A 24,061-nucleotide genomic window follows, 5' to 3' on the forward strand; every position below is an offset into this window, starting at 1 on the left:
GTGGGTGGGGCTTAATTTAAATTCACCCCCCCCCCTTGTGACAGGAATTGGTTCCACTTGGGAGCAGATCCCAGTGGCACTTGCACCAAAATTTAAGAAGTGTGGAGTGCAACCCCTGCTTGCAGAGGAGCAATTGGAACTGCACACTAATACTACTGGCCTGGGGGCTGGAGGTTCCCCTATGGCTGCTCTAGCGTAAGAGGAATCTGCATCAGTTTCCTTTGGCAGGTCCTCTCTTTAGTACTCATCTATAGGGAAAACTATAACAGAGGCAATACAAAGGGCAGAGGACATACCGTAGATTGTGAAGATGTGAAATTGCTATGGAGAACAACATGTACGAGTCATTAATTTCAGCTCTTCGGTTTGCATTTTCAAGACAGAAAACAAACTATTGTATTGAACATCCCAAATGACATTCTGATGTTAATATCCAAGTACAAAATGTTGGCAAGTAGACTGTTAAGTGGCAAAGGAACAAAATTAGGTTCTCTTATAAATGGACTATCTTAACTTTACAGACCGCCACACCATTTGGTAGTAAATAGCTTATTGTAAAGCTGATAATAAATGGATGACAAAGGCATACCTCATCTTCTTCTGTGATGTTTTGCTTTTGTGCATCGGAAAGACATTCTGAATCACGCCACTGCTTGACAACTTGTGGAGATTGCACAGTGACACGATCTGGAAATAAAACTTGGGAAAGAACAGGAAGGAGAGAGAAACAGGAATGGTGTATAATTCTGAATAAGAATTTGATCCACTGAACTGCTTAATAGAAACTGACAGTAGAAGATGTCAACTGTATTTATTCTTGCAGTCTTTTAAGGATCAGAATTTCAATAGTGTCTTCCCTCAGCCTAACCCTTTTTCAGCTGAAGTAGCCCATGGGGGCGGGGGGGTCAAAGTTACAAAGTCAGCAAAAATTCAAACAGTAACACTCTCTCCAAAGTGCATTAATTATTTCCCCGTGGACACAAAAACTTGCAACTTCAAACCTCAACTCCAGTTCTACACTAAAAAACTGCCCCGAGACACATCAGTAGTGGTGTATGGTAATGTAGGAAAACTGATGATATGTGAGATGACACAAATATCCCACCTTTATCTCCTAAATGTATGGCTTGTTCTACTGCAAAATGGCATCTTCGGGTGGTGGTCCTGTGAACAAATCAGATTACTAGTAAGAGACCACAATATTATGCATAATCAATATACCTGACATACCTAATATACTTTAGGGCTACAGTGATATTTACACAAAGAAAATACTAGTTTCATAAGCTAGCTAGTTCTGTTAAGTAAATGCGCATTAACACCTATGAAAACTGTGACTGAAATGTATTATTCAGCATTTCCCGAGTTGTGTGAAGAATATGTGCCCTTTTGCTTCATAATAAATTGAAATAAATTGAAATAAAATTTTAAGAAAAAGCATACCTGCTAACAGTAAATTCCACATCCATAGGTTCAGAATTATATACCTGTTCGAACTCTGGGTTAAGCTTCAGAGTAACCTCTTCATCATGAATCTGTATTAATAAATAATAATAATAATGATAATAATAGTTTATTATGTATACCCTGCCCATCTGGCTGGGTTTCCCAAGCCACTCTGGCCGGCTTCCAACAGAATATTAAAATACAATAGTCTATTAAACATTAAAAGCTTCCCTAAACAGGGCTGCCTTCAGATGTCTGGTAGTTGTTTTTCTCTTTGACATCTGATGGGAGGGCGTTCCACAGGGCGGGTGCCACTACCGAGAAGGCCCTCTGCCTGGTTCCCTGTAACTTGGCTTCTCGCAGCGAGGGAACTGCCAGAAGGCCCTCGGCACTGGACCTCAGTGTCCGGGCAGAACGATGGGGGTGGAGACGCTCTTTCAGGTATACTGAACCGAGGCCGTTTAGGGCTTTAAAGGTCAGCACCAACACTTTGAATTGTGCTTGGAAATGTACTGGGAGCCAATGTAGGTCTTTCAAGACCGGTGTTATGTGGTCTCGGCAGCCGCTCCCAGTCACCAGTCTAGCTGCCGCATTCTGGATTAGTTGTAGTTTGCGGGTCACCTTCAAAGGTAGCCCCACATAGAGTGCATTGCAGTAGTCCAAGCAAGAGATAACTAGAGCATACACCACTCTGGCGAGACAGTCTGCGGGCAGGTAGGGTCTCAGCCTGCGTACCAGATGGAGCTGATAAACAGCTGCCCTGGACACAGAACTGACCTGCGCCTCCATGGACAGCTGTGAGTCCAAAATGACTCCTAGGCTGTGCACCTGGTCCTTCAGGGGCACAGTTACCCCATTCAGGACTAGGGAGTCCTCCACACCTGCTCGCCTCCTGTCCCCCCAAAACAGTACTTCTGTCGTGTCAGGATTCAACCTGAATCTGTTAGCCACCATCCATCCTCCATCTGACTGGGTCGCCTCAGCCACTCTGGATAGCTTCCAACATATATATAAAAACATAGTAACATTAAAAGCTTCCATATACAGGGCTACCTCCAGATGTCTTCTAAAGGTTATATAGTTACTCATTTCCTTGACATCTGATGGGAGGGTGTTCTATGCCAACAGTAACTTTTAAGCTTCTAAGAAAAATATTTTAACAGAAATTGCAATTACCTGTTGAAATTCAGAGATTTGAAGCACTGAACATATCTAACGTAGATATAAAATAATTCCAAGGAATACCAGTAACAAAGTATCTCTTGCACTTTTGTTTCCTTTCAAAATCTTAGGCTGTCATGCTATAAATGCTTACCTGGGGGTAGGTCCCACTTACTTCTTAGTAAACATGGATAGGGCATCGCTGTTAAAAAAAACAACAGGACAAAAGCCAAATAAAGCAAAAGATATGGGGAGCTTACCTCAGAGACAAATGCAACGTAGTGGACTATGGGCTCTGAATAATCTTGGGTCTTCAATATTACTCTGTCACCTGAATTAGAAGATATAAATCATTTTTTTGTCCTGTACAAATTATAGCAATTAGGTGGCTATCCTGTACATAGGAGACTGAAAGAAAAGATCTATTGCTGAGAATGATCAGCATAGTGCTATTGTGAAATAACACCTTTATGAAAGATTATTAGGATTTGTGATTTTAAAACCCAGCTACAGTATTTGTCAGGACTTTAAGGACACTGCTGTGGAGCTTTATATACCCTACTTATTCTGCTGTTTCTGTATTTTTCTGAAATATTGGAAAATAAATGAAAACAGGCGATACATATCTGAGATCTCTGATGAAAGGAGATGCACTTTAAAATTAAAAAGAGTTTATGTTTATATGTATATTCTCTGTAGGTTTCTGGTTATAAAAGATATAAAAAACACAAGTACTTTACTAGGTCTGAGCCCTGCCAAAAGGTATTGGCAGGACCACTTAATGCTGTTCAGATCAGTGGTCTGCTGACAGAGCAATATTAACACTGTGTTTAAGACAACAGAAAATTCCACACCTCTGCATAAAGAAGGGCGGCCCTCTATAACTCCTGGCACCCGAAGTACCAACAAATTTCCATTCTTTTCCAAGGTGACTCCACACATAGATAATTCTTTGATTTCCATCTCTTCATAGATTTCCTCCAGCCACAACAGAGCAGAAAAGTTTGCTTTATAATTAGCTAGACTCAGGGCCTGAAAAGAAAGAAGCTTTATATCACATCATTTATATATTACAGAACCACGAGAGCCCTCAAATACCAATGGAGGGCTGTGGAGATGTGAACTCAATGTAAGAAAACACTGCTTTTCAGGAAGGCACAACACACATCAATTCATCTGCAAGCACTTGCCAAAGTCTCTTTATTTAGCACATCTATATTCCCTCCCATTCATCATGGAAGTCAAGGCAGTATTTATAGAGAATCCAAGGCAGTCCAACAGCCAAGTACTGACTGGGCACACTGTCCACCAAATGGGGGCAAGCTGGTCATTTAATGCTGGGGTGGGCAGAAAGTCGATCTGATCTACTGTTATATCTCTGGGTGATTTGCAGGGATTTCTGGCTCAATATTGTTTAACAATAGCAACAAACATGCCTCTTCCCAAAAACTCCTCCACTGAAATGAATAAAGTTTGGAGAAACTAAGAACATAATGAAAACACGTATTTATAGGCAATTATAGCCCACCCTTCAGCTGCCTCTGAGCTATATGTGTTATCTATGCTACTGCAATTTCATCCTACCTCTCCAAGACTTGGTTGAAAAATCAGTATGTCCATTTTCTTTTCCACACAACTCCTTAATCTATCTGGAATAGGGTACTGGGGGAGGAAACTTGGTAGTTGTCTCCTTGAGATTCTAAGGTATCAGAAGTTAATAAACAGCAGTTTACCGTCAGGATACAAAATCAATTCTTACATATTAAAAGTTGGTCAGTTAGGATAGGATTTCATTTAGCAAATTAAGAAAACTTGTATCAGCCACAAAATGCATAGGGACTAGAGACTGACTTGACAAAATGTACACTGATGAGCCAGCTGAACTGCTAGATTTTAAATTTCAAACATTTTAGATTAGTTGGTTCCCGTAGACCAGGCATAGGCAACCTTCGGCTCTCCAGATGTTTTGGACTACAACTCCCATGATCCCTAGCTAACAGGACCAGTGGTCAGGGATGATGGGAATTGTAGTCCAAAACATCTGGAGAGCCGAAGGTTGCCTATGCTTGCCGTAGACCTTATCAGTAAACATGCAACATCCATGTTAAAGAGCTACCTTGGTCATCCCATTACCACAAGGACTTCCACTAGCCCAATGTGACTTCCCCTTCATATTCCAACCACCATCATTTGCTCTGGAAGGCACATGGCCCTTCGAAGATTGAACATAATATGTCAGAGCAAATACATTTAAATATTGGGAAATCTGTTGCTAATACAGATCTGTATCATGTCCAGTGTTGTTTATATGGATTTGCAACATGTCTGGTTGTTCTTTTCTAAAATTCAACTTAAGTGGGAACAACAGTTGATTGAGAAACTGCTTCTCTTCCCATCGGGAAGGATGGAAGATTAAAGAACTCAAGAGTGCTAAAATGGATAAAACTGACAGATGTAGTTTCCTGAAGAAATGGACAGCTAGAACAAACACCCTAAGTAGCATCCTTTTATTGTATTTTAGAATAAAGATTAGGTCACAGGAATATTAAAAATCCCATTGTATTTATCTAATCAATTGTCTGTCATTAAAATTTCTTTTTATGGAGATTGAAGATTTGTTGCTGTCCACTCCCAGCCACATTTCAAGGTGCTGGTTTTATCTTGAAAACCGTAAATGAACTGGCCCACAAAAGTAAAGGACATTATCTCCTCTACTACAAGCTCCAGCCTCAATTTTCTGTTTGCCAAGCTAAGCTAATGGCCACAAGGAACAGGGATCTCTCAAGTAATGAAGTCAACGAGACTTTAAGATTTTATGTATATACTTCAGGATGCTACCTCTGCACGTGCTGCTTGCCAACCCCCATTAACCCCTTCACACTTGCTTCAACCCCCATCCCCTACAGCCCCCCTCCTCCTCCAGCTCAACCCAATTCCAAGAACCCCATTGCTGCCACTCACAGTGGGAAAGGAAGAGAGTGTCTTTTCCCCCTTTGCCCTATGCTGCTAAAAGAAGAAAGTGTGTATTCTGAAATGTATGCTTCCTTTTGACTGCAGTGGACTAAGGGGTGGAGAAAATGATGGGGAGTGTGTGAAGGCTTTCCTGAGTATCTAGTTAACCATTGGAATGGCTCAGTCAGTAGAGCATGAGGATCTTAATCTCAGAGTCGTGGGTTCGAGGCCCACTTTGGGCAAAAAGATCCCTGCATTGCAAGGGGTTGGACTAGATGACCCTCAGGGTCCTTTCCAGCTCTACAATTCTATGGTTCCTGCTAGCCAGCTCACTCAGCTGGACCACCTGCCCATGTGTCTGTGTGTCTGAGGGCTGCCCGCTTGCCTTGGTGTTGTGAATACATGCATGAGGCAGCAGTGATGACGACAATGTAGGGAACATGGAAAAGTCTCCCTTGCTCTGCTGGCGTGCTCAGTTTGCCCCATTAATGTCATACTGTAGTTCACATGGCTGCCAGTACAACTTTAAATTACAGAATTATTATACAACAATAACCCCACCCAATTATTATTATTATTCAATTTAAAAAATCTAAAGGCTTGTTTAAAGCAGATTATCATGGTGTACTTGGCAGTACCTTTTCAATTCTGGTAAAATTATTGTTGCCCTGTCGTTATGAGAGTCCGAGGTGATTTGACGTTTTCGTTGGGAAAAAGGCTGGGTGGCAGCTATTAACAACTCCTCTTCTGTTTCTATAGTTGCTTCAACGTAGCGACCGATAACACAGTCAGAAAAGCAGAGCAACAAGAGGTCTTTGCAGCGACCAGGGTTCCTTTAAAGGCACAAAAGCAAGGCAAAACTTTCATTAAAAAAACCTAAATGAGACAAAGCCTATGGAAAAGTTGTCTTTTACTCTGTGCCACACATGCAAACAAGAGAACCAAACGAAGAGTATCTGAGCAGTTTTCTGCTTCTTTGGTGGACAGCAGACCTTGGGGTTGGAAGGTGAACACAGGAGTGAAAGATGAAAATGGTGTGTACAGAGATGTATGGGGCAAAGCTGAGAATGAGACAGTCAACTTTTCATTCTTGATTGCAAACTGTTGTACCTGGAAGGTGCAAAATTAGGGCTAGTCATCATCAGACATGACAGTGAAACAGGTTCCAGTGACTGAAACAGAAAGCACTCTCTCTTTCTCTCTCAATGAACTTAGCCGAGTGTATAAGAAAACGCAAATAACAGCTGTCCTGGAGGATACCTGTCCCTATTGCAAGCCACAAGCGCAACTTAATATCTTTTATTATCTGCTACTCCTCTGATCATTTTTCCAGCCTATTTTGCTCTTATTCTCATTGAGTTCCTATACTCATCACCCTCTTTGCTTTGCCATAACCTATGAATTCAGAGAGCCATGCCCAATGTCTCTGGCTACTTTAAATCAGAACCTTTGATTACAAATTCTTTCAAACATCACCTTAATGGATCAAACTGGTTGAACAGTAAAACATTTCATGCAAAGACAGATTCCCTTGCATATAAGCTAGGACTGATTCAAATGTTGTTCTGAATAATTGGTGCATAGTCCAGAGAGCTAGAATTCCCTCTTGGGCGACAGCTACTTCCCTGATGAGATCAACTGCTAATTAGGCAATTCCTTTCCACACTGCAGGCAACCTTCACTGCTGCTAGCCAAACTTCTGGTGAGGGGGAGGAATATGAAAGCATAAATGTTGAATATATTATCTGTTCTTAAGACAACCAGATCTTCTGAAGTCAAAAGCAGGTATTTAGCTACACCAAAGCTGAGTCATACCTAGGGATTTGCATTACTAAAACTGCACACTGGACTGCAATTCCTTCTGACTATCAGTTAGCTTTCTGGCCACCAATGCCAAAGCCCATAATTTACTGTTGTTTTGTAACATTTTAAAACAGCAAGATAAAGAACACATACTTACTTTGCAGTGCATGTAACTACTATAGAAATCTTTTTCCCAGAAGGCAGAGAGAAACCCTTGATGGGTTCAGGTGTTTTTTCTTCTCCAGTTTCTTTTTGCTCTTTTTCTCGTTCCTCAGGTTGTCTGCTAGCAGAGTTGTCATAGTCTCCAATATTGTTTTGATCCACAGGCTGAACTTCTATGGAAGTAAATAAATTACACTATTCTAATTGCACAGAATATAACATGCAGAGGCTTCTTTATAGACAAAAGAGGAATTAGGCATGTATGTCTGACTTTTTTCTTGTATTTACCTGATGGAGTCCCTTTACAGACAACAGTTGATGCTAGGGGTGCTGTAGAACTCTTCTGACATGTTCCTGGCACTTGAAGACAAAATTGCTTCTCTTTATCCCAGCCACCTAATTTGCAGCTAATTAAAGAATGTGCTGCTTTCCCTTTATTCCTAAAAAGGGGGCAAACACACATGTAAACCTTACTGTTTATATGTCAATAGAAATTCATTACATTACCATTTTTTATTATTATAATTGTTAGATTTACATTCCACACCTTCCTCCGTGGGGGCCCAGGGCAGCAAGATGATACACACGCCTACCCTGCTGAAACTGTAATTTGACAGTAGCAAGCAGATGCTCTGACAAACATGTCTGTGTCCCAAGGCACAAGGGGTTGCATCCAATACTGCCCTTATGCAAATGGAAAAAGGCCTTTCAGTTGCAGTAAAATTAGTTTTTCACATAAAAGCTTCATGCATCTAATGAAGCAGCTATTTACAAAAGGAATGTTACCAGTTTTACTGACCCTCCCACTTCCAAACTCCTGGCTGAATGGACTCTAAAAGCCCAAATGCAAAGGTAACTATGAGGGAAAAAATGCATCATGGTTTCAGCAGAATAAATGCTTTTAAAAGGAAAAATCTAGGGAAGAAGAAGTTACAACTTACTCTATCCATACTTCGATGCTTTTATTCATTCCTAATTTTAGTGTTCCAAAGTTTATCATTTTTGATACCTCTAGGCCTTCTTTGTCTTTCATTAGTTTTTCATATGATTCATCCAAATTGGTTGCATTGGTTAGAGATGACCTGTAAGATTTCAAAATCAGAAACCATGCTGCAAAAGTATGCATATACAATTATGTAACAAAGCCCAATCTGATTAATTTCAACCATGTGTCTAAAGCTAACACACATCTACATTTTTCTTTTCTCAAGTTAGAAAGTTAAAACTGACAGAACTTTCATAAAATGCTAAAACCAGAATGTGTTGTTTTTTTTTAAACCACTCTTCTCCTCAAGATATATGTAACGGATCTGCCCTTAGGCAGGATATTGTCAGGAGCCCCAGTGATTAGGAGTTAACATACACTCTATGTGACTGACAGCTCGCTCGCAGGAGGCGGGACTTTTCACCCTTTAAAAGGAGGGAACGGCAGTTGGTCAGGAGGGAGAAAGAGGGAGTGAGTGGTGACTGAGGGAGAGAGGGTTAGAGACCAGGATAGTGGTGGGTAGGTTAGGCTAGGTCGAAGGTTTAGTATGTTATACTGAATAGAAAACCTTTTATGCCGTTTAAACATTTGATTCTCTGAAACCGTTATGCTCTAAAAAGTAAATAAAGACTAGTTTTGTTGCTATAAGTCAGCCGTCAATTTTTGGGTCCAGCGGGTTATAAACTGCTCATGAAGAGGTGAACCCAGGGAAGAGTCCAAACTGTCCTGCGGGGTGTCTTAGGGGTTTCACTCAGGAGGGGCTGGCGGGCTGTAATATTGTGTATGCCACTGAGTTGCTAAAAGGGTTTAGCAGACTGATACAGTGAGGGATCTAGAGAGAGAGACCCTGAGGCTGTAGGCAAAAAGGTGTTTAACCCCTGAAGCCCAGAGCAAGGATTATAAACGGCCGCGGCAGCTGGACAAAGAAACTCCAGTTACTAAGATACTCCTATTTTATAACTACAAAGGGAGTGAACTTCGTTGACGGACCTCCGAGGGACAGGTGGGGTGGCTAATTAGTCTGACCCGGAACACCTGAGCAAATAAAAATAAATAAACTTAGTAACAGGGGAGGGGAGTGTGAAAGGGAGGTTCGTTGCAATATACATGGAGAATTATGGATGCAATTTTAATACTTCTGGCTTCACTTCAAAGTAGATTTTTAAAAAGTGAACTCTACGCAGTCGTGGACTGAGGGAAGAAGTTTTTTATTACCAGTTATTTTCTGTGGGAGCCATACAAAGTGCTCTCCAGATATAACATGATTGGTTACTCTCCACAACCACCACATTGACCAGGTCATGTCTACGAGGAAAATAACCATCAGGAAGTTTCAGGAAATCCAGGGTGAAAAAGATACTGTCGTCAACTACACCAGTTCTTCCACACACACTGGAAACACGAACCTGTAAAACATGTAGTTATCTTTAGATGCAATAAAATCAATGTAAGCATACATAGCCCATTTGAGGTTACTGAGTGGGCACTGTACTTCAAGCCATCCAATTACAGTGGTACCTTGGATCTCGAACGTAATCTGTTCTGGAAGACCATTCCACTTCCAAAATGTTTGAGTTCCAAGCTGCGGGTTCCGGTTGGCCAACAGCTAAGTTTTTGCACAGCAAAAGCCGCGTCGGACACCCATGTTCTGAGGAACGTTTGAAAACCAGAGCACTTACTTCCGAGTTGTCAGCGTTCAGGAGCTGAAACGTTCAAGAACGGAGCTGTTCGAGTTCCGAGGTACCATTGTACTCTTTAAAAACTGGCAAATAATATATTAAACCTTAAACTGTATGTTGTATTGTACTCTAATGATCTCAGAGGCTCCCTTGTTAAGGAGACATATCGGCACCTCTGAAGGTGGAAGAGACCCTGGGCCAGAAACTCAAAAAGTCAGCTCTGCTCTGCCTCTTCTCCTCTGTCAGTCCATCCATCTGCCTTCCTGCCTCCTACTACTCGCTGCGTTCTCTTCTGCCTCCTTCCTGCAACTCTCGCCTACTCTCTCCATCTTTCTTCCCTCTGAGCCCTGCTGAGCACTCTTCTCACACTTCTAATAGTACTGCCAGCTGACTGGGGATGGGAACCCTGCAGGGATGCTGCAACAGCTCATGCCAGCAACTGGATTCCTCTGCTGAGGTGCCCAGAAGAGCAGCCTGGGGAGCACGCAGATGGGCTCCACAGTGGAGAGGTGTGATTTTGCCCCCCCACCCCAGTACGCCCCTCAATGTTCTTAACTGCCAAATATCCTAAGTTGTCTTCTATGAGCTTGGAGCACTACATTCAAAGTGAATGATCATTCCACATCACCTGTGAAGTGATAATCAATAAGTAGATTTTTAAAAATTGCCAGTGAACATTACATAGTAATACAGCTCCATTCAGGTGTTAATATTTGGTTGCCTCTATGCACGTCTCGGGACACTCCCAATGTCACTGTATAAGTAACATTCAGACAAAGTTTGGAAATCCATTTGATGGACACAAGCTAACTCTCACTGTTTTTTTAATATATACAGTGGTGCCTCGCAAGACGAAATTAATTCGTTCCGCGAGTCGTTTCGTATTGCGAAAAATTCGTCTTGCAAAGCATGGTTTCCCATAGGAATGCATTTTAATTTAATTCCCATAGGAATGCATTGAAATTTTCGTCTTGCGAAGCACGACCATAGAAAAATTCGTCTTGCGAGTCACCTAAAAATCGCAAAACCCTTTCGTCTAGCGAGTTTTTCGTTGTGCGAGGCATTCGTCTTGCGAGGTACCACTGTGTGTGTATATATATATATACATATACACAGGACAAGCTTCAAGTCAAAAGGTATACCTAAACTACAATCTTGAAACTTTACAGTGGTTTACCTGTCATGGCTTTCTATAATACTTCACAACTGTACTCTTGTGAAGGGTTGAAGACTCCTTTACAGATCCCACAGAACTAAAATTGTCAGGGATCCTGATGATAGAGGGAAGCCACTAATAGTTAAACTACTTGAAGTCCAAAATGTGGTTTTCAGAGCTGAGTCCCAAATTAGGAGATTTTAATACAATGAACATGCTTCATATATAAACAGGGTGGCTTCACATGCAAGGACAGTTCCTGCTATATAGTTACCCATCCTTCCTCCTTTTACATTATAGTATTTGATAAAATATTTTTAAGAAATCCCAAAATTAAACCGTTCAATAGACATACCTTGTCAATTCTCTTATACCTCAAGGGCTTTACAGAAACTGCTTCACTGGTCCAGGTCGTTGGGTTAATGAAATATTCTACTTGCACCCAATCTCCTTTACAAGGGTCAAAACCTTAACAATAACATTACAAGAAAATGGAAACAGTTTGAACAAGGCTAAGTCACTTTAAGAAGAGTTAAAAGTGCTGGAGCACTAAAAGGCAAATATACCTAGCTACTAAACAAAAAATTGGATTCATTGAAGCAATGAGCAGAAGGGTAGCCATATTAGCCCGTTGCAGAAAAAACCAGGAATTTTCTGGCACCTTAAAGACTAATGAATTTATTATGATATAAGCTTTTGAGGACTTTAACCCACAAAAGCTTATGCTGTAATAAATTCATTAGTTTTCAAGGCGTCACAAGACTATTTGCTGCACTGTTTTATTCTTCGAAATATCAGAGGTCAAACAAAGTTTCAAAACGGAAAAAGGGAAGGTACTCCAAACTTCAAGAGTCCTTTCAACTTTTGAACAGATCTAAGATTACACGGCTTATTCAACAATAAAGACCTTACTCTCAAGAGCAAACGCATCTCTGAAATGTAACTGAGATGATAAAGATGATTACAGATTCACATATACAAAATACCATTTTCTAAACCAGTTTACATTCTTAGAAACTCTTTTGTCAACTCATCTAAAGCAATTTTCAAAGAAAGAAACCCTCTGCAACTTAAAATCACAACTTTGTGTTTATCACAATTATCAAGGTAGACTTAACAGTTACCTTCACAAACATCATTCATGGAAAAGGAGGTTGTCTGATTAACGCTGCCACCAATTGCAGTCAGAGAAGTAATACTGCCAATGAGTGTTTTGGTGTCCTGGTCCCCTTCAAAAGGACATTTGCTGTCATCTTCCCATTTATCAGATACCTTTTCTACCTGTATAACAAATCAAAATTACCTATGGGAGGCATCCTAGCAGAACATTCAAATGTGATTTGAGACCTAAGGTTGAGGTTCATCTGCTGAGTGCCCCCTCCCCAAATGCTGCACAACTTCTTCAAACATGTACACAGCTGACAACCTTTCACCAATACAAATATTTATGGACTGAACCTGGAAGTGTGCTCAGTACAAATAAAGGGGCCAAAAGCCAGCTTCCCCTACAGGTGGGCAACCAGGATCAGCCTTATATTAGAGAGCTTACCAGTATTTGGGCCATGAACAGTGCACCAAAAGAGAGCCATGAGTATCCAATTCACTGAGCTGCAGACATTGGAGAGGATGGAAATGCAGGTAGCTGCTCACAGATCTTGGCTTTGAAAGCAGGAGCACAGTTTCAGAAAGGAGTGTTTTGGTATCATTTAATTAATTCACTCCTAAGTTCTGCTGAACCTACCATTAGAGCATACACTCAGATTGTAAGAGCTCATACATTCCTTGGCCCAACAAGCAATCAGGTGTGCTACTCAGGCCCATTTAATCAAGCCAGCTTGGTAAGAGAACTAGATGAGAGGGTGCACACTGTTGGGGGGGGGGGGAAACTGAACCAGAAGAAGGTATATGCTTTCTAAGACTTTCCAAAGTTTATCAATGACCACTGGAAATTGCTTGTGAATGCGCCTTATATTTTTCTTTATATACGTATCAGCCACCTGAACAAAGTGAGATAATTCGATACTGTGAAGACTACAAAAGCATGTACCGGTCTTAGGAAGCTTCTTAATATGTACTCTGCTGGTTGGGTTAACTGCTCAATACTAGCAGATTACCTTCCATCTTGGGCTGTTACTGAACTACTGCCAATTAGGGAAGTTGGTGAATTCTGACAAAAACGAAGATGAATGGAAATTGCCAATGTTCCCTTATTTGTCCCCTCTCTGGAACAGAAATCAATCCAGCAGATATGATTGGTACTCAGCGCTGTTATTATTTTCAGTCTGCAAATGGCATATAAGTGATTTTATCCCCCTCACCTCCTTGCATTTTCTTTGTACTGAAATGGTGGAATAATGTAATGACAATGTAATGAATTGCTGTATGTAAATTATGTAATTTTCCCATAGCAGACAGCGAGACAAATATTAACTAGAGCAGAATCAAAACACTGCTGCATGTATGTATTAGGTTTCTCTTCAGTTTAAATTCATACTTGTTAGCTTTCTCCGGTTTGAGTTCACTTTGATTTTCAGCTCTCAACAGAATTGATCTGTCTCTCTCTGGAACAATCTGCTGGCAACTTCCTGCAAATTTAATGGAAAATAACCTTTCCTATTTGCAGGATGGGAAGAAGTGCTGCTTCTTTGCAGTATCTTTCCATATGCATCATTGTTTAGTTTTTTTTCTACAAATCCCTGGAAATGATTACTGTACATTTTTGGAGAGGTACTTGCATTTAACATTTAGTTTTTCATTCCACATTCTCTTCTCTCTTGATGTTGTATTTTGTCTACTGCCAACCTTGCTGATTCTAGAGGAGGCTGTAGCCAACTACTGGAACTTCAGCCAGTGGGACAACTCTGCCACCTACTGGGTCCTGTAGGTATTCCTCCATCTGGAATACCAGCGTTGTACTTTATATGCTTTTTCACATGCAAATACATCCTGTAAAAATTGAATGTTAGGAGCCTAGCTACACTACAAACACACAAACTGTTTCTAGAGCAGGTGAACAAAGACATTGTTCTTATAAAGGAGACATCCTATTTCATGGGTAGCGGAACGTAACAGTGACTGCCTTCTGAAGACCACTGGCAAATTATTATCTTTTCTGTATAAACTGAGACAGCTCACTACCAGTTAATAAATGTATATGGACCAAACTACATGCTATGAAATAATAAATCTATCTAAACTAAATCAGGTTGGCTCCTTGTTCTTTAGCTCAGTAATACTCAAATCCATTTATGGAAGTATAATAAAATGCTGGATTTCAGAGCAGATTGGTTTAATTTAGCAAGAAAAATGTGTCTAAATGTTTTCCACTGAAATATCTTGTTTACTCTTCACAGTAAGGGCTTGTCCACACGTCCGCTTGTTCTGTACCTAGAAAACAGAGACCCGATTGGTTTTCCCCCTTTGTCCCCACCCCACCCCGTTTTCCTCAGGAAAACCTGCTGTTTACTGCTGAGTTGGAACAAACACCAATCCACTGAAAAAATAATTGGCATTTGTTCCGATTCAACAGTAAGCAGCAGGTTTCCCCGGTGAGGGGGAAGTGGCGGGACAAGTGGAAGTGTCGACAAAAGCCCTAAATTGGTAGATGAAGAGTCTATATACTTTCAAGAGTCTGAAGTGACTTTGGCTTTCTTGCCAAATTGGCATATGTAGGAAAGTCTCTCACTTTGATCAACTGAGATCAGTTACCGGTATATAAAAATTGAAGTTTATTTTACAGTTAACATAATCACATGACCGATTTCTATAGCTATTTGAATCTCACCCTGATTGCCCTTAATCCATGAGAGATTTTATCTTCTTCAACAAGAGCTACAACCTGCTGTCCAACTTGCAGTGGAATGTTGCTCATCACAGCTTCACTGGTGAAACAGATCAAATCATCTATCAAGCCGTAGTCTAGGCAGAATCTTGTCACTACACCATATACAGTTTTTATCTCACTGCCATCTAAAAAGAAGATAAAATATATTTAAGTTGTCTCAAAAAATAATTTGCTGTATTTGCTACAGCATTGGGAAATTATTATTCTTGCATCCTGCCACCTTTAACAGAACATCTGTAAAGATTTCTATAAATGAAGATGGTTAGCAAAATAAATGTTATTTATTCATGTTTCCCCTCCCCTCTTATGATTAGATTTTTAAGCAGCATAGAAACAAAGTGGTTTTTATGACTAGCCTATTGGAGCAAATGAAGCCGATACTTGCCTTTTCTTTCCTTTCCTCACAAGCTCAGAGTAAAAAAAAGGTAAAGGTAAAGGACCCCTGGACGGTTAAGTCCAGTCAAAGGCGACTATGGGGTGCAGTGCTCATCTTGCTTGACTGAGGGAGCCGGTTCAGTGGTTTAGACCATAGCGCCACTGATCCTTTTGGGCTTGCTGATCATATAGAGCAACAGGAGCTTACCACTGCCACAGTGATTTGAATAAGCCTTCCGATTGGCAAACCCAAGAGGCTCAGTGGTTTAGACCACAGTGCTACTCTGCCTCTTGGGCTTGCCAATCGGAAGGTCGGTGGCTTGAATCCATATGACAGTGGTGAGCTCCTGTTGCTCTGTCCCAGCTTCTGCTAACATAGCAGTTTGAAAGCATCCCAGCGCAAGTAGATAAATAGGTACCGCTGCAGCAAGGTAAACGCCATTTCCCTGCGTACTGGCTCTCATCACGGTCCTCTGTGTGTCAGTAGTGATTTAGTTACAGGTGGGTAGCCATGTTGGTCCGCCATAGTCAAAACAAAACAAAAAATTCTTTCCAGTAGCACCTTAGAGACCAACTAAGTTTGTTCTTGGTATGAGCTTTCGTGTGCATGCACACGAAAGCTCATACCAAGAACAAATTTAGTTGGTCTCTAAGGTGCTACTGGAAAGAATTTTTTGTTTTGTAGTGATTTAGTTATGCTGGCCACATGACCTGGAAAGCTGTCTGTGGGCAAACACTGGCTCCCTTGACCTGAAAAGCGAGATGAGTGCCGCACCCCATAGTCGCCTTTGACTGGACTTAACCATCCAGGGGTCCTTTACCTTTACAACCTAAGAGTAATGAGTTATTGTCTGGGTTATGTCACACCATATTTTTACCAAAACATCCAAACTGACAAAGCTATGATTTGCACTTGAGCAAGGGAAGGAAGGAAGTTAACACGCAAGCCCAAAGCTCCTTCCAGGCTTATTCCTGTGTTGCCAAACCATAATTTGGCATTTTGGCCATATGTAGAGAAAACGTAATTATCTTAATTCTTCTCCTCCCCCTAAATCAACTTGAGCACTGATACATTCTCATGTTGACAGCCATTTCTATGCATGCTTGGCGAGTACATGTGTGAGATTGAGATAACACTGCCAATCTCACTAGACAAAGTAGTATCTAGCAACAACTACAAAGGCCCACAATTTAGAAGAGTGCCACGAACTATAGAAACTACAGTGGTACCCCGCTAGACGAATGCCTCGCAAGACGAAAAACTCGCTAGACGAAGGCATTCGTCTAGCGGAAGGCTGCCCCGCAAGACGAAAAAGTCTATGGGGCTGCCTCGCAAGACGAAAAATTTTCGTCTTTTTTTTTTCCGTTTTGCGGAGCGCGGCTGTCATTGCCGCTCCGCAAGACGAAAAACCCGCTAGACGAAAATTTTCGCAGAACGAATTATTTTCGTCTAGCGGGGCACCACTGTAAGTAAGACTGATGAGCATGGAAGACAATTCCCAGTGAATATGCATGAGGATATTTCTTAAACCCTTTTGTAAAGTGAAAAGGCTGGCTTCAAAATTGAGCACACACCTTTCAAAAACACATCATAATTTATATGACAAAAATTATGTGTTTACGTATCCTTGTATTTAAGCAGTGATAGGCAATAAGGAATTGCATGCAAGCAAGTACATGGACTTCTATATATGAGAATGAGTGGAGAAGGAGCAGAGCTCTCCATTCCTCCAGAAGTTCCCAGCAGGCTAACCAGGCTTTTTTTGGGGGGGGGGAAGGCTAGTAACATTAATGGGCTTATTTACAAGGCTGGTTTATGAAAAGCTATTCACTTTTTGAACAAGTGATGTTTACATGGACTCTAGCTGTAGTCACTTGAAATGTCAGCATTCGTGTGGGGTGTGTATGTAGTAATATTCACAGAACTATACTTCTTAGAAATTCACTGATTACTAACAGTAAACATCATGCGACAAATAGAACACACACAAAAGTTGAACACAAATTAGGCAACAAGTAGGAATCGTTCCCAGAAAATGTAGAAATGAAGAAGCCTAGAATGTTAGTTGATTTCTTAGAAAGGCTGTTTTGTAGCCAAGAGGAGCAAATTCTTAAAGGAATCTATTCCAGATTTCCTAGTACAGGCTTTGTTGTTGTTCATTTATTTTCAACAAGACTCTAAGAATACAAGAGCAAAATTTATCAGCCCACAGCCAAAGTCAATCATGACAGAAATTATAGTCCAATACAGCTGGAGTTCACCAGTTTGGGAAAGACTATATAGTGAAGATGTGTGTTTGTATGTGTGTGTGGAATAGTCACACAGGACATGATCTCAAACGTAAAACCCTTATATGTTAAAAAGCCTTGGAGGGCCACATATTTCTTTAAGAGGGGAAATCCCAATGTTATTAGTGCCAATTATCTGCTCTAAAGGGGAAAAAAACAGCCATGCAAAATTCTACGACCAATACATGAAAAAGTCCTATTAAAATCACAGAACTGGGACCCCAAGGATCATCTAGTAACCCTCTGCAATGCAGAAATATGCAGCTGCTGTCTCATATGGGGATCAAATCTGCAACCTTGGTGTAATCAGCACCTTGCTCTAGCCTGAAAGACAGACCTGAGTACAACAGCACTCTTCTCCCTTAAATAGCCCAACATTCATCTTCTGATACACAACTAGGGATGGATGATGGATCTGCCAATTTAAGACATTAGTCTTAAATGGTCAGCTACTCCCTATTTAATTTAGACTGCAATCATGTGCATTTATCAAAAAACAAGGCCCAAGTTTTAGCGAAGCAGGATGTTATCCGACAACCGTTAGAGACATACACTTCTTCATATTGATGATAGGCATACATAGTGGGAACGTACTGAAATCAAGCGTTTCTGGAAAGAGGTGGTGTCAATAAGGAGAACCAAAATTGCAACAATTCCTCTTGCCCCACATTTAAAAGATTTAGTTCCAATTCCTCCCACCCCTTAGGACTGATGACTACTCCTGGAACTACTATGAAATTGTAAATGAGTAATTAAATGCTAAATGGGGAAAGGAGTACGACAAGGCTGTATATTGTCTCCCTGCTTATTTAACTTATATATGCAGAATTCATCATGAGAAAGGCTGGACTGGATGAATCCCAAGACGGAATTAAGATTGCCGGAAGAAATACCAACAACCTCAGATATGCTGATGACAACCTTGATGGCAGAAAGTGAGGAGGAATTAAAGAACCTTTTAATGAGGGTGAAAGAGGAGAGCGCAAAATATGGTCTGAAGCTCAACATCAAAAAAACTAAGATCATGGCCACTGGTCCCATCACCTCTTGGCAAATAGAAGGGGAAGAAATGAAGGCAGTGATAGATTTTACTTTCTTGGGTTCCATGATCACAGCAGATGGTGACAGCAGTCACGAAATTAGAAGACGCCTGCTTCTTAGAAGAAAAGCAATGACAAACCTAGACAGCATCTTAAAAAGCAGAGACATCACCTTGCCGACAAAGGTCCGTATAGTTAAAGCTATGGTTTTCTCATTAGTGATGTATGGAAGTGAGAGCTGGAACATAAAGAAGGCTGATGGGTGAAGAATTGATGCTTTTGAATTATGGTGCTGGATGAGACTTTTGAGAGTCCCATGGACTGCAAGAAGATCAAACCTATCCATTCTTAAGGAAATCAGGCCTGAGTGCTCACTGGAAGGACAGATCCTGAAGCTGAGGCTCCAATACTTTGGCCACCTCATGAGAAGAGAAGTCTCCCTGGAAAAGACCCTGATGTTGGGAAAGGAGGGCACAAGGAGAACGGGATGACAGAGGACAAGATGGTTGGACAGTGTTCTCGAAGCTACCAACATGAGTCTGACCAAACTGCGGGAGGCAGTGGAAGGCAGGAGTGCCTGGCATGCTCTGGTCCATGGGGTCATGAAGAGTTGGACATGACTAAACAACCAACAACAAATGTATTTAAAGGGACGCGGGTGGCGCTGTGGTCTAAACCACAGAGCCTAGGGCTTGCCGATCAGAAGGTCGGCGGTTCAAATCCTTGTGACAGGGTGAGCTCCAGTTGCTCAGTCCTAGCTCCTGCCAACCTAGCAGCTCGAAAGCACACCAAAAAGTGCAAGCAGATAAATAGGTACCGCTCCGGTGGGAAGGTAAATGGCATTTCCATGTGCTGCTCTGGTTCACCAGAAGCGGCTTAGTCATGCTGGTCACATGACCTGGAAGCTGTCTGCAGACAAATGCCGGCTCCCTCGGCCAGTAAAGCAAGATGAGCACCGCAACCCCAGAGTCATCTGCCACTGGACTTACCGGTCAGGGGTCCCTTTACCTTCTTCTTCTTTGGCAACTCATAGCCAAGTAAGACTGTCTTCCATAAACATGGTTTTAACAATGAGTCTGTACGTGACTGTGGAGGCTAATTCTTTATCCACACGTCCTTTCACAGTGGGGAAATTGGTTTCCAGGCGGGAGTTGATTTGGAAGACGCCTGTGTGTGAATTTGTTTTATGTGTGTAGATCAGTGCACGCTGACCAACGCAAAGTCTTCGCAGTAGGGCTCTGTTCCAATGGCATGAAGTAGACACGACAAACGGGTAGATTCCTATCTGCTGCAGCCTTCACAGCCATTGTAACATACTGCTTGTTATCATCCACCTGTTCTGCCGTTGAGGACTTCTTGGATCATTCTTTGTCTAGCTCCTTCCCTTTGACCTTACCGCCTTGGGTGACCCTGCTGGGAGTACCAGATTCCTGACGGCTTCGCTCACAAGAGTCATAGGAACATGCAAGCCCACTCACCACGACAAGGTGATGATCCAGCAAGTTGGTTTACCTTTACCTAATGTATTTAGAACTAGTCAGTGGGAAATAAATGTATAGCATACCAAATGCAATAAAAATGTAAGTAAAATAAATAAATATATGACGGGTGGCCAACTTGGTTTCTGCCAATAGCTGTGGACTACAACCAGGGCCCACCCAAAACATTTTGGCACCTGAAATGAAGGACGAAGGGGCGAGTGAAAAATCTCCATCAGCAACAAGGGTGGAGATGGGGAAATAAAGCTCTACATCAGGATCTTTGTGTGTGTGTGTGTGAGAGAGAGAGAGAGAGAGAGATACCTTGCTCTGTGCACTTGTAGTTATATAAAAATAATAATGAGGCAGCTAATGCCAAGAAAGGCATCAGTGAAGTGTGGCAGATGAAAATGATGGACTTTGCAGAACTGGCGAAGCTGATGGGAAAAATCTGAAACCAGCACCATCAAGTATTCCAAAATACTTTCTGGAAACCCAGCCAGATGGGCGGGGTATAAATAACAAATAATAAAAGACTGGAGTAAATTTACACAATATTTGAAAGATCATTGTAAGCAATTAACAACATTAGTAGGGTTATCTGAAGACTTGTAATGAGATTTTTTTTTTTACCTTTCTACATTTATTTAAACTTTGAGGTATTTTGTGATGAGTTTTATTAGAATTTGAAAATATATAAAATGCTGTGATATAAAGGTTAATTTTGAAAGCCAAGAGGTGGGAGGGAAGGAAGCAGATAGGCTCTAAAGAGGTAAAGTGGATAATAATGATGTGATTAAATAGGCTATGGGAAATATTATTATTATTATTATTATTAAGCAAGGCATAAGCGAGGGCCTGAGCTTTTTGTGTGTTTAAGGCTCCAGTCCTATGCTCGCTGTCCTGGGAGTAAGAACCACGGAACTCAACCGGGCTTACTTCCGAGTAGACACGCGTAGGATGACCCTGGAGGAAGGAACCCAAGGAAGGGAACAAAGCTGAGCTCGAAGGGAGGGAATGAGGGGGGAAAGTCAGTCAGCTTCTTCTACCTCCTGCTGCCCGGCGCCTGCCTCCTTCCATCTCCTCGTCAGCCCTTCGCCAGAAAAAAGAGACGACTTTGGAAAACAGGTGGTACATCTTCTCTTGCGCTGCCCGCTGGCCTTCCCGCGCTTTTCCGCCTCCGCCCAACAACACGAAGCGCTGGAAACCGAAGGGGCGTTCGAGAGGGAGGCGGACTGCGCATGCTCGGACCCGCTCTTATAAAGCCACGCGCTTGCGCCGGGTAGGAAGAACGCGCGCCGGCGCAAGCGCAGTAGCGACGCTCGATTTCGTTTTCCAGCTCGCGCTTGGACGTTGCTGAATGGTTGACGGGGGCAGGTCTTTTTTGTTGTTTGTTGTCAAGCCTTTCCGGTCGTGAGGTTGGGCTCTACGTTTCCTCACCAGCACGTACCTGTGTGCTGTATTGTTAACATCAGGAGTGCCAACTTGAATAAAATATTGGGGGTTTTTTTTGGGGGGGGGGCGTGGGAAAGCCGCGCCCCGCATAATCGATCACATGCCACGGTCTTTGAATGGCATTGTCTCAACTTTGGGGGGTCCTGGCCACCTCAAATATTTTATTGGGTGGTTGAGGTCCCCTCAGGCCCTAGGAGTTGGCTATTATTATTATTATTAGTAGTAGTAGTAGTAGTAATATACTGGCCTATACCTGGAAGTAGCTACATAAATTCAGAAAGACTAACCAACCTTTTAATAAAAAAAAGTAAGATAATATTGTGGGATGTTTACAAACATTTCACATTTTAGCCTGAAGTTGATTTTTAAGCCTGTTACAAGTTGACTAAAATTCAGAAACTGTTTAGCTCATTAGTGTCATAACATAACACAGGCAGATAAATTAATTTTTGGACTCCCAAACGTATTTTGTACTTGATGAAGTATTCATTATCTTCAAAGTAATTGTTGTTGCTGTAATAGTGGCAGGTGTCCTCTTTTTAGAAAAAAGATTTAAAAATAGTTTCCCTTAAAATGAGCAAATATTGAAAGTGAGTATAGAATTTCACACTTGTTTCGGATTAGTAAAACCCATTGCATTCAGTGGGATTTACTATAAACGCTTGTCCGGATACGTAGAACATCCACTGAAATGTGTGAAACTTTCTTCCAAGTGAACATGTTTAGGATTTCTTTACCTTTTATGTTCAAGTTTTCCCCCCTCCTGTGATCGCACATTTTACAATGTTGCTGCTTCTGAGGATAAAAGTTATATAATTTAGCAAGAACAGCTAATTACTGTACAATTCTATACATGTCTACTCAAAAGTAAGTCTTATTGAGGCTTACTCCCAAGTAAGTATGTATAGGATTGTAACTTCATGACTATCATATGATATAACTTGATTAAACTGTGTATTAAATATTCTAAACATCAAATATAGTTTGTATCTTTGTCATATTGAAACTTTTGCTTCAATTTTTGCCTGCCATAAGACAATTATGGAACCAGCCTTGTGAGAATATGGTACAGTAATTTTCTAGTATGTTCTCTTCATTAAAATTCAGTTGGCATTTCCCTGTTCTCTGGCTTAACTGTGGTTTTTGCTGTGCTTTTGTTCCACGTATGAATAGACCTTGTTGAAAGCCAAAGTAGAAGAGCAAACTTTTCAAAGGCAGCATGAATCACTAAGCGGTGAGACTATAACAAAGTGTACGGACTTTACTCACAAAACTATTCAAAGTTGAATTTTAATTTTTCAGTTGAATGTAAGTATAACAGTTTTTAACAACTGGTAAATATGTGGTTAAGTTTTAGTAATCGGTATACTCCGTAATTATTCTAAGTGAGTTGGGGGGATAAGTAAAATGGATAAGTTGCATTTATATAACAACAAACTATTTTGTCATGTCATCAAGTACTGTATGCTGCTAGTTTCCAGTGTGTTTTTAATGCAATCCTATACATTTCTACTCAGACGTAAGCCCCACTGAGTTTAATGGGACTTACTCCCATTGAAGTATGTATATGGCTGTTGTCATAATTGTGCTTATTTCCCATTCTGTTGATAATTATGCAGAACTGAAAGTCAGGAAACTGTATGTGTATGTATGTGTGTGTATATATATATATATATATATATATATATATATATATATATATGATTCAAGCTCTTTATAAAAAGTAGAAGTTGTTAAATGGTTTGTATATATTTAATTATACTCGTTTAATTCGTTGTATGGATGCTGGCCTATATGAAATATTAAGTATAATTGTTGATTTGTTTGTACACTGGGGTTGCTAAATATGATTATAATGTAGAGTACAGAATTGTGCACTAGTTTGAAAATAGTTATTCACTGTGCAATCCTATTATGCCCATTTAACTCAGTGGGACTTCTGAGTAGACATGCATAGGATTGTGTTGTGATTAAAATTGTCTACAGTATTTACTTAATAATTCACAATTCAGTCTCTTTTACTGTCTTGGAATGGACTTTCGAGTATGAAAATTGTTAGGAGCACAGCTTAATAGTGTGAAACTAGCCATGTTAATGTGAAAGTTCTGTAGAAATATGTAACTCGAAGCATACATTGAAGTAAAAAAAGAACGTTCTTAGCTCAAGATCCCTGAACAAATATAGAAACAATGTAAAATTTATTGGGAACTCCAAATTCAGAAATAAAAGGGAAATT

At 40.9% G+C, this 24,061-nt stretch overlaps 1 protein-coding gene across 1 annotated transcript in view; it reads right to left on the bottom strand.

Annotated features, from left to right (window-relative positions):
* Positions 1–21,508, bottom strand: part of MOV10L1 (Mov10 like RISC complex RNA helicase 1) — a 38,548-nt gene extending 17,040 nt beyond the window's left edge. The window contains exons 1-15 of the mRNA XM_033162859.1: positions 21,420–21,508; positions 15,129–15,313; positions 12,469–12,625; positions 11,700–11,812; positions 9,725–9,915; positions 8,466–8,606; positions 7,813–7,964; positions 7,520–7,697; positions 6,198–6,392; positions 4,192–4,306; positions 3,462–3,639; positions 2,868–2,938; positions 1,444–1,535; positions 1,106–1,164; positions 590–699 (exon numbers count right to left, since the gene is read on the bottom strand). Of these exons, the coding sequence (XP_033018750.1) occupies positions 590–699; positions 1,106–1,164; positions 1,444–1,535; positions 2,868–2,938; positions 3,462–3,639; positions 4,192–4,306; positions 6,198–6,392; positions 7,520–7,697; positions 7,813–7,964; positions 8,466–8,606; positions 9,725–9,915; positions 11,700–11,812; positions 12,469–12,625; positions 15,129–15,313; positions 21,420–21,507 (2,025 nt within the window). The 5' untranslated portion in view covers position 21,508. The remainder of the gene's footprint in view (positions 1–589; positions 700–1,105; positions 1,165–1,443; positions 1,536–2,867; positions 2,939–3,461; positions 3,640–4,191; positions 4,307–6,197; positions 6,393–7,519; positions 7,698–7,812; positions 7,965–8,465; positions 8,607–9,724; positions 9,916–11,699; positions 11,813–12,468; positions 12,626–15,128; positions 15,314–21,419) is intronic.
* Between the last annotated feature and the right edge of the window lie 2,553 nt (positions 21,509–24,061).

This window comes from Lacerta agilis, chromosome 10 (genome assembly GCF_009819535.1).
Source record: "Lacerta agilis isolate rLacAgi1 chromosome 10, rLacAgi1.pri, whole genome shotgun sequence".
Classification (NCBI taxonomy): Eukaryota; Metazoa; Chordata; class Lepidosauria; order Squamata; family Lacertidae; genus Lacerta; species Lacerta agilis.